Genomic DNA, 11,732 nt, shown 5'->3' on the forward strand with positions numbered 1-11,732 from the left:
AGTAATAGAGTCGATGGTCTTGAAAGTCTGTCTGTGGGATTGGCACACTTGAACAAGGGAGAAGCATGGGGCGGGTGGGGGTGCAGGACTATGCAGAGAGCCAGGAGACAAAGGAAATTAACATTCGTGTCATCGGCATCCTGTACAGCCCAGGGAAGCATCCATACTTCAGAAGAAAAAGACAGATGAGGACTAGGAACGTGGGAGAATTAGCTAGAAGGCCATGGAAAGAGTGTAGCCTGGAGACCACTAAGCATCATGGACTGTATCTGCCCTCCAGAACTGTTCTGTCCAAGCCCTAATCTCCAGGGCCTCCCAGTGCAATAGTACATAAAGAGATGATTCACGATAATTATCATAAGGGAGACCCATAATCCTATAAGGCCAGTGGCTTTATAAGAGAGCATTTCACAGCATTCTCCTTCCAGACTGTGTGGATAGGGAGGAAAGCAAGCCATCCGCAGCCCTGGAAGAAAGGCCACACCCTGACACTGCCGCCACCACCATCTTGGACTTCAGCCTCCATACAGAGAGACTCAGTCTCTGATGCAGAGCCTTCCAGACAATGGGGTTTTGCTATGGCAGCTGGCCTGCCCACTGCACTCAATCTCCAGAGACCTCTGTTTAATTTCTGGAGAAAGCAAATCAGAGAGGCTCTGGGCTTGAGAGCCACCTACATCTCCTCATGCTGAGGAGATTCTGTTCTGAATAAGGAGCGTTGACGGACTTACCACCACCTAGACTCAACACAGAAGACCGATAGCTCCGCTTATACACACAAACCTCTCTGCACAGAGAACCAGAGGCAGGAAGTTGGAATGTCTGTAAAGAAAATGATTGCCTCCTCTAAAAACCAAGAGCTCAGTCCCCAATAAATGTATTTCTGAATCATACTCTTCCTCATTCTCAAATGCATGTGGACAGCCAGAACTAGGTTTTCAAGCAGCAGAAGGGAGATGTCCTTCAACCATGTTTCCACAGAGAAGAGAGTGGCTCACAAATGTGTGTTCTAAAGATATTTGGTACTGCCAGGCGGTGGTGGCACACGCCTTTAATCCCAGCACTCAGGAGGCAGAGACAGGCGGATCTCTGTGAGTTCGAGGCCAGCCTGGTCTACAGCACGAGTTCCAGGACAGCCAGGGCTGCACAGAGACACCCTATCCTGAAAAACAAACAACAAAAAGTTCTTTGGTACTTTGAAATTTTTAAGTCCCCAAATAAGTTCATCATTGTTCATTTTCTTTCTCCAATTTTACTTTAACTGGATGGATATAAATTAATAAACAAAAACTAAGCAATGTATTTGCAACAATTTAGCAGAACCTGATAATCTATTTTTTTAAAAAAAAAATCATCTTGGGGCTGGAGAGATGGCTCAGCGGTTAAGAGTACTGACTGCTCTTCTCAAGGACCCGGGTTCAATTCCCAGCACCCACATGGCAGCTCACAACTGTCTGAAAATCCAGTTCCAGGGGATCTGACACCTTCACACCAATGCACATAAAATAAAGTTAAATAAACCATAAAAAAAATTTTAAAAAAATCATCTTTAAGACTTTCCATCAAGCCAGGCATTGTAGCCTTTAATCCCAGCACTTGGAAGGCAGAGGTGGACAGATCTCTGAGTTCAAGGTCACCCTGGTCTACAATGTGAGTTCTAGGCCAGCTAGGGCTACACAGAAAACTCCTATTTTGGGGGAAATGACTTTTCATATGAAGTTCATCAGGAAGTTAAGCAGTGTATGAATACTTCAGTTGAATGTCAAAGTAGGTGTGTGTCTTAAGGTGTCCATTGCTGTGATAAACACCACGACCAAAAGCAACTTGAGGAGGAAAGGGCATAGTTTGTCTTACAACTCTTGGGTCACACTCCATCACTGAAAGAAATTGGAGCAGAAATTCTAGGCAGGAGCCTGGAGGCAGGAACTGAAGCGGAGGCCATGGAGGAGTGCTGCTTCCTGGCTTGCTCCCTGTGGCTTATTCTGCCTGCCTCCCTGTCCCTAGAGAACTGGTCCTTCTCACATCAATCATTAATCAAAAAAAAAAAAATGCACTACAGCATGCCTACAGGCAATCTGATGGAGGCATTTTCTCAACTGTGGTTCTACTTGCCAGGTAAATCTAGCTTGTTTCGATTTTTAAAGAACAACCAAAAAAAAAAAAAAAAAAGGATAGTGCTTCTGACATAACTGTTGTGAGTTCTGTTTGTTAATATTTACCATATTTTAAATTAAAATAGAGAAAGCTTTTTAAATGGAGAAAAATATCAGCATACACTGTAAACCTCTGGTGTACTCTTGAGCAAATGAGTGAAAAGATAAATCCAACCTCATTCCTACGAAAATAATTTTGTCATCAAAGACCATCTAAACATTTTGGGGACCACAACCTCAGAGGTTCTCTGGGGGTCCAAGCTCAACCTGAGATGGTAGTGCTTCCCAGTAGATACATAAATGGAATTTGTTGGATATTTAAGCAACCACCATATGTGAGTCATCATGTTTATTTTTTAAAAAATGATGAAATTGAGGAAATCTCTCTAAAGGTAGCTCTCAAGGAACATATAAACAAGAATAAAGTCCAAAAAATAATACAAATTTAGAGGTCTAGAAGGGTTTGCCATGGCTTCTGGATGAGAGAGTTGGCAAAGATGTCAAAGGGAAAATAGAGGGTGATTTTGGATACAGCAGAGGAGGGGGCCTTTTTAAATATAATAATATCAAACTCCTCCCTTTCTTCTCGTTTAGTGTAAGCCAATTTACTGTTTGGAATGTTTTTCGCCAAGGTCTAACTCGATTTTTAATGAGTAGGATACTCTGACCTTGACCACAAGTAGCTACTGAGGATGGCTGCATCTCTTTTACTACATAGCAGCTTTCAAGGGATCATAACCAAAATTAAGGTTTTTCTTAGTTTTGTGAAGGACAATACAAATCAGTTTTCACTACCCAACCTCCTTAAAGTACTTTCATATTCTAAATTCAAAGTCAATCGTTGAAGAGAATTCAATCAACTGGGCTGGTAGGTAGCACAGCAGAAGAGTGCTTGCCTAAGTCTTCGGAAGCCCTAAGTTCAAACACAGCCACCACCACCATCTCTACCTCCCCCACCAACACCACTACCACCACCACCAAAGCTAATTATCTATAAAAGATTTTGATCAGCAGTATGCTGTCATCCCAGAGGTGTTATGAAATAGTCATGGACTGGCTGGTGTCTAGATCTCTGCCACCTTCTTAGGAAATTAAGAACAATAACCAGAAATGAATAAAATAATTAGGCGTACATAACATATGCACATTGAGCCTTAAAACTTTAAGTAGAGCCAATGAGGTGGCTTAGTAGGTAAATGTGCTTGCTTGGCAAGCCTGAAGACCTGAGTTCAATCCCCAGGCCTCACACAGTAGAAAGAGAACTGACTCCCAAAAGTTGTCCTCTGGACTCAATACATGTGCCATAGCATGTGCGTGCACACACAGACATATGTACATATATATGCAATAATTAAATTCAATGAAAATAGCTTAAACTTCAAGTAACATCCTGTCCTCTCCAAAGCACCTCACATGTTGGCAAAGCACCTAGGCATCCATTAGCCACAGGAAAGAAAAAATTTCTTTGACCAAAGCAATTATTTCAGACATTAGCAGCCTGTGTCATCTGTAGTTGGGACTCATGCCTAGGACTTGCTTTAAGCAACCAACAAAAGAATGAGGAGAAATCAATGCTGTGTCTTTATTATACAAGATGTTATCATCCATCTAACTTTCTTCTGTGGGCCATGTGTATGTGTGCATATGTGTGTGCATGTATGCATGTGCACATGTATATGCGCGTATGTGTAGTCCATAGGCCAGAGGTTGATGGCAGATGTCTTCCTCAATTATTGTCCACCTTAATTTTTGAAACAGGTCTCTCACTGAACCTGGATCTCCCTCATTAGGCTAAACTGGCTGGCCAGAAAACCTTAGGGATCATCCTCATCTCTGCCTCCCCAGAACTGGAACTATGGGCGCTCCCCAGCACACCCAGATTTTTACATAGGTACTAGGGATCCAAACTCAGATCTTCGTGCATATGAAGCAGGTACTTGACCGACTGAGCCATCTCCCCAACACCCCTTCACTTGCTTACCAGGATGAAATAAATGACTATCTGCTAGGACAAGTCACATAGAAAGGATCTGAAGGTGGCCTCCAGCCAAAACCCAGTAAGAAATTGAGGCCTTTGGTCCCTTGGCCTATAGTCTGAATCATGCCAGTTTCTTATGATATCAAAAGTGGAACCTTTCCAGTCAAATCTTCATGTGAGAACCCAGCCCTGGCTAAGGCCTTGACTACAGCCTTGCAGATTTCTGACCTACGAAGCTGTGAGCTGACAGATCTGCTATTTTTAAGCTGCTACGCCTGTGGAAATTCTTTATACGGCACTAGGTGACAAGCTTAACATAAGCACAAAGAAAAATAACAATGTAGAAAAACATTATTTTATTTGAATTATCACCACTAAAATCAAAGAGTTGATTTTTATCTGAATTGATCAATTACAAAACACATTGCAATGCACTTCTAAACAGTGCAAGGGGAGGTTGCTAGAGTGGAGGGTGGTTCTCTCTGCTGCTCACTGTGGAGAGTCAGGGGAGGGATGGCTGAAGGCAGCCAAGCTACTAGCACTCTGCAAAGCTGAGAAGATAGTCCACATGTGTCTACCAAAACAGAAAGGAAGCACAAAACCAAAGAAGAAAGCAGATTGGGGATACAGATTTCAAGCATGGAGGGGGGCTAGGAATGTGAATAAAGGGCCTGCCAGAGCCACATTCTAAGGAGAGATGGGTTGCTCTCAGAAGCAAGACCTAGAGGGACAAGGTCACAACCAGGGGAGGTATCAAGCAGATAAGGTCATATGGGTACATACTAGAAGATACAGCCTTTGCAATGCTTGATAATGGGACAAGTAACCATTCTTCATGTTACCAACATCATCATTGGAGGGGCTTTTATGAAACACCAGAAACAGGTGGTATGGAATTGGGGAGGTACCCTGAAGCAGAACCCATCCAGTCCTATGGTACCCATCAGCTACACCCAAAAGAAGGCTATGCCACAAATTCAAAGAGATCACCATCTTGAAGTCAGCATAAAAGTTTTCAAAACTTGTGGCTCATCTCAGCCCAGAACTCAGCTTTTTCAAGGTCACTAGCATCTTTGTTCACCATCACGTGCACCATAAGTGCACACACAACAGTACACACAAACATACTTATACAACACAATTCACATGAGAGTAGACAACTCTATGGTTAATGCTTCTATTTAAAATCTAGAGCTCGGCACCTTGCGTGGTTCGTTCTAGAGTCTTACATTTCTGAACAGAACATTTGGTCTTCATTTTATATTCTTCACAATAATAGAATTAATCACTTGGTACCCTATTTCTGGCTTGTTATTCTGAAATTAGCTATAAACGATGGGAAGCATCTTGTAGGAAGGAAAAGAATAGATATTTAAGTCCTACTATGTGACCGGAGCTGTGCCATTATCTCGCTTGCTTCTTGTAGTCCCCAGGAGTGGAGTAAGCAAGATCTTCTAGGAAGATAATTTACCAGAAATAATCAAGCCATTTTGAGTGGCAAAGCCAGAGTACACAGCTCAGGCACCTCTGAAACCAAGCAGAGGTCCCTCCCCCTGCACCACACTCATTATCCGGGCTTCTAAGATGCCTGAATTGCAGATCTGAAAACCCAGGCGTGATTGGTCAATTATGTTTTGAGTGTTCTCTTGACATAAACCAGGGTAGTTTCCATATAGGGTGGATAAAATCATTTGATGAAACTTAACCTTCACTCCACTCTGAGTCAAACTACAAAGTGTGACTTTCTGCATTCCTAAAATTAGAATCCAAAGAATATCACACTCTGACAACATGAAAATCTATGCTGCTAAAAAAAACTAGAAATCGATAGTCAATTTTCAGAAGAGATCTATCTTCTAAAGAGATGGCATCCATCCACAACTGTAAACCCCTAACACAAGATGTGAGGCATCCTTAATAGGACGGTAACCGTGCAGAACTCAGTGTGTTTCAGATACCTCCCGCATCCTCCAGAACATCAATTCTCAACCTATGGTCACGGCGCCTTCCACAGGGGTTGCCTAAGACCATCAGAAAACACAGATACTTACATTATGATTCATAGAAATAGCAAAATTACAGTTATGAGGTAGCAACGAAAATAAATTTATTGTTGGGTGTTACCACAACATGAGGAAGTGGATTAAAAGGTCAGAGAATTAGAAAGATTGAGAACCACTAAAAAGAGCTGTCACTGTCTACTTTTATTTTATTTTATAGATAGCCATAGATAGATTCCATTGCTGAATGGAATCTCGGACATGTGTTTAATACATGATGTTACATAGCAATTAGTGGGGACATGACATTGAATGACCTAAGAGTAAAGGTCATGCAAACCCACTATATTCAAGAAGAATTCTCCTGAGAAAGCCGGCCCATTGCTGTTATAAAACATGTGGGATTCATTCTATATGCATTTAGAGCCAAATCAGTCATGAGAAAGTATCAGTGTGTGTACCAATTCAAAACGCCAAGCAGAAATTAAAACAAGTAGGACTCAACTCAAATAGTATGAAAATGTATATATCAGATTAACTCCCAAAACGCTGTATTAATATAACATCAACTGGACTAATCAGCTCAGAATATTGTCTCCATACCTTCTTCATGTTTTTTTCTGGAATTTTATTCTTGGTTTTAAAAGCAGAAGTTTAGAGAACAAGATAAGAACCAGGAACTTCTCAGACCGTTCCTTCTACATTGCTGATAACTACACTGAAACCTGAACATAACCCATATATGCCATGCCAACACACTCCCCAGACTCTTGTTGCTAGTATGTGACACTGACCTAAAAGCCATTTACTGATTTGCTACTTAACACAGGAAGGAAGTGTGCCTACAGGTGCCCCAAAGCCTCGACTACTAATGTAACCATGCCTGGACTTGTTTTCAAAACACCTGTATTAAATTAGGAGCATAGCAATGGATGTAACAAGATACTTGCTAAAGCTGGGGTACTCGGGTATATTTCAGCACATATAATATTTTCCATAATAAAGAGCTAACATTATCGTGCTAACCCAAAGTTAGGAGTCCATAACTGTGAGTCTTTTTCTTCTTTTTTTAAATGAACTTTTAGAATATAATTTATTTAATTTTCATTTTATGTGCATTGGTGTGAGGGTGTCAGATCTCCTGGACTGGAGTTACAGACCGTTGTGAGCTGCCATGTGGATGCTGGGAATTGAACCTGAGTTCTCTGGAAGAGCAGCCAGTGCTCTTAACCACTGAGCGATCTCTCTAGCCCCCCATCTGTGAGTCTTTCAAAAATTAAACTCTAAAATATTAGTCCAGAATTACTAGAATGCAAATCAACATCCAAACACACACACACACACACACACACACACATATATATAATAGAGAGAAATTGCAAGAACAGAATGAGGAGCCACTGGGTTTACCGAATGACATCCTGCTTCATTTGTCTTAACCCTTTCTTGTTCATATGACTTCATACACTTACAGATATACATATATAATTGTGTTTCCCCCAACGAATTTGAGACTTTAAGTCTTCTGTTTGTCTGAGTCAGGGTTTCTACTGCTGTGACGGCACACCATGACCAAAAGCAAGTTGGAGAGAAGGGTTTTTGACAGGCTTGCACTTCCCTATCACTGTCCATCATCAAAGGAAGTCAGGGCGGCAACTCCAACATGGCAGGAACCTGGAGACAGGAGCTGACGCCACGAAGGAGTGCTGCTTACTGGCTTGCTCCTCGTAGCTGCTTTGCCTGCTATCTTCTAGCACCCAGAACCGACTCAGGAGAATCCTACACACAATGGGCCAAACCCCCCACATCAATCACTAATTAGGAAAATGCCCTACAGTCCTATTTTACGGAGGCATTTTCTCAACTAGGGTTTTGTCCTCCCCGACACTAGCTTGTGTCAAGTTGATACAGAACTAGCAGCTCACTGTTTTTCCCCAGCTTTCCACACGCTAGTTCAGGAACCACAGGTGATTCTGGCTGGAACTGGTTATTTTTTTTTTTAAGTTTTTTTTTTCCAGATTTATTATTTATTTATTTATTTATTTATTTATTTATTTATTATGTATACAACATGCCAGAAGAGGGCACCAGATCTCATTCTAGATGGCTGTGAGCCACCATGTGGCTGCTGGGAATTGAACTCAGGACCTCTGGAAGAGCAGTCAGTGCTCTTAACCTCTGAGCCATCTCTCCAGCCCTAGAACTGGTTATTGATGGTGTGTTTTAGGACATAGTGTGTTTTCTCAAGACACCAACAAATAGTCTAAGTTTCCAGGTAGGTTGTAATTCCCCTTGCCTGCAATTTTAGTAACCATCATTTGTAAATGCTTTAATAACTACTGTGATTGGAGATAATTTTACTCAAGAATGAGTCTATTTCACTCAGGCAACTTTCTTTTAAAGTCTACACATTGTACTAGAACATGTCAAGCACTCCTCTGGCAGTAACCCCCACCTTTACCTGCTAGGGCGGACCTTGCTTACCTCCTCCTAGCCTGGCTCGCTCACTTCCCTCCACACTGAGCAGAGTACAAACTGCTGATGGAAGAGGAAAGATGAGAATGAAAGAAGCTGCAGGCTGCTGGGAGAACGTGGAAGGGAAGGAGCGGCTATTAGGAAGATCGCCTATGGGTTAGCAGCAATAAGCTTCTGCACGGGACCAGGCAAAAATGACATGAGATCATTCTTGCAATAGACCAAAAACGACCAAAAGAGACCAGAGGAATCCTTTAAGACACAAAATGCTTATCAGCAACATCTCTAGAGACCCAGCAACTTGAAACTTGCCCAAGATTCCTGGGGCAAAATTCAGTTAGTTATTTTCAACAAATCAAAACATATCTGTTGTCCCTAAGAATTTATTCTTATTTCTTTTTATCAGAATATTTTATTTGTTCTTTGACAATTTCATATTTTTATGCAATCTATCTTGAATGGTTATTTTTTCCTTTTTAAAAAGATTTACACTTTTGGCTGAGTGGTGGTGGCACACCTTTAATCCCAGCACTCAGGAGGCAGAGGCAGACAAATCTCTAAGTTTGAGGCAATCCTGGTCTACAAAAGCTAGTTCCAGGACAGGTTCTAAAGCTACAGAGAAACCCTGTCTTGAAAAACCAAAAAAAAAAAAAAAAATTACTTTTAAAATCCTGTGTGTGCATGTATATGTTAGAGAGTCTTTGCAGATGATAAAGGTACCCTCGGAGACCAGAAGAGGGACATCGTGGAGCTGGAGTAAAGCTGACAATAAGCAACCCAACATGTATGATGGAAACTGAAGAACCATCTCGCTGGTCCCTCGAGGAAGCTTACTCTTAAAAGCACACACATGAACATGCACACATACAAATGCACTCCCAAAACATCAGGCCACAAGTGATTAAAAAAATGGAGACCCATGATAAAAAGCCTTAATGAAGCAACGAATGTCATAAAGGAAAGAAAACTGGAGAAACATCTCACTCTCAAAACACCAAATTATCTGGAATACCCATTACAGCTCAAGAGATCTCTGAATACCACCACTTACAAAACAAACCTAGCTGCTTAACCATTTCAGAATGACTTACTGGGAACCACCTGAGGCTCCAACTTCTCTGCATCTCTGGAAACCGCCCTTCAAACTATGAGCTGTCTGAACACAAGGGCATTCTCTCTGGGTCTCATCCTATTTGTGTGTGAGACTGTTTGCCAGGCAAATATTTTTGCAACATCTCTGTGTTGTGCATATACTCACACGCTATGTTCACAGAGAAGGTCCTTCTGGATTCCTTCCAGGAATCACTAGCATCCAACAGTCTGGACTTTCCCTGGCTTTGCAGCTGGTTTTTCCCTCAAGGAGAAATGTAGGGAGATGAGAAAAGTGGAATAAAAGCAATCAGCTAACACTAAGGCAAACTGTGCCTAGGTGTCCTAAGGAGGCCATGATGTCCCCACCTGCCTCTCACCTGTTGCCCCTTACCTGAAGACAGAAGCTCTGTAACACTAGAATTTGCTAATTATCATTTATACAAACAAGACCAAGTGTAATTATTCCTTACTTTACTAATAAAAACCTAAATCTATCATTTCTTTCCCATAGACTTTCTCTCCCCAGATGACTACACTTTTTGGATATATAAACAGAACTGAGAAGAAAAGGATTGATCTCTACTAGTTGACTTTTATGCTAAACACCTGATAGACCTTGTTTGACTTAATGTTCTACTCTGTGCTCCTGTTGAGGCTTCACCAACAGGTCAAGCTCCACCTACATGTAATTAGTTTTCTTTGCAGCAATCCTAATTTCCGAAAAACAGCAGCAAAAACAAGAACAGTAGGCCAGCCAGAGCCTTCCAACACTTCCAGTCTTTGATCTCAACCTTCCCTCCCGCCCCTCACATTCATGGCAGCCAGACAAGGTCTCTGGCTTAAGGGCCCCCGAACAGAGCCCACTGGGGCCATCCGGCAGGAGGAGGGCGTGCCAGTCTGATTCAGAACTCAAGGAACCTTGAACTCACAGCGCCCCAATACTGGGCTCCCTAAAAGCTAGCTCTGGGCCTACAGTCAGTCCCCAAAGGGTTGTGAGGCCCAGCCCCGCTGCATTCCCTGCATCAAGTGTCCCCTCCAGCCAGGTGCCGCATGCCCCCTGAGAGGCCCGCGGACCTCCTGGCCTCCCCTGTCCTGCCCGGTAACACGGGATGATGGGCACGATGGCAAGGGCCCGGCTCCGGAGATGAGGTACCCAGACGCTGCTCCTGCGAGCCTGCCACAAAGGCAGGCGCGCGCGGGAGAACTTGCCACCCCAGGTCCCCCGACCTCCCCCGGGGCCCCCACACTTACTGTCAGTCGCCATGGTCGCGTCAGGGACTGTGGGGCGGTCGCCCGCGGCTGGGGTACCCACGCCGCGCCCGGCCGCGCGCGTTCTCGGCAGGCCCCGCGCGCTCGGGGACCCGCGACGCGCACAGACGCTCCCGCTGCGCGCCCCCGCAGCGCCGCCCCGCTCCCCGTGGTCGCCCCCGCTGGCGTCCCTACACCCCAGCCGAGCCCAGTCAGTCAGCAGCCCGGCCTGCCCTGCCCTGCCCTGCCCTGCCCACCCCGCAGCAGCATCCCTCCCAAAGACAAAGCAGCCAGCAACCTGGCCCACTCCTCTCCAGATACCTTGCCCGCCCTATTCGCCTGCTGCACACTTGTTTTCTTGCCTCAGTTCATCCAGGCCTGGCGCTTCTTTCCAGCAGGGCCAACCCTGAGCCCCAGCTTAAAGGAACAAATCTGGGGAACAGGTGGGAGAGAGCACCAAGAATCACCCAGCTGCCTCCAGGGCTTGAGGACTGAGACTCACCAGGTGCTCCTCTCCTTCCCCTGCTTTGTCCCCAAGGTGAAAATAGAGTTCTGCATGTAGGAGGCTCTCGGATAGCTATTAGATGAGTTAATGGACGGCTTTATAACTGGAAACCTGCGTGAATTAACGAGTGGACAAATGGCGAACTAACTAATTGTATGTGAACCGGATGGGCAACTAACTGGTGGTTAATTGTAGAGCAGCTCACAGGCTTGTCGGATGACTTGTATTAAAGGACCACCTCAATGAGAAAGTCAGACGGTATTGCCTCAAGGGCCATCGTG

The 11,732-nt window shown here is 43.8% G+C and overlaps 1 protein-coding gene across 2 annotated transcripts in view; it reads right to left on the reverse strand.

Annotated features, from left to right (window-relative positions):
• Positions 1-11,067, reverse strand: part of Syt16 (synaptotagmin 16) — a 246,924-nt gene extending 235,857 nt beyond the window's left edge. The window contains exon 1 of one of the 2 annotated variants that reach the window (XM_057782915.1): positions 10,950-11,067. In XM_057782915.1, coding sequence (XP_057638898.1) covers positions 10,950-10,962 — 13 coding nt within the window. In that variant the 5' untranslated portion in view covers positions 10,963-11,067. The remainder of the gene's footprint in view (positions 1-10,949) is intronic. The other variant, XM_057782916.1, reaches the window with a different exon arrangement.
• Positions 11,068-11,732: the final 665 nt, after the last annotated feature.

The sequence above is a fragment of the Chionomys nivalis genome, chromosome 10, assembly GCF_950005125.1.
Source record: "Chionomys nivalis chromosome 10, mChiNiv1.1, whole genome shotgun sequence".
NCBI lineage: Eukaryota > Metazoa > Chordata > Mammalia > Rodentia > Cricetidae > Chionomys > Chionomys nivalis.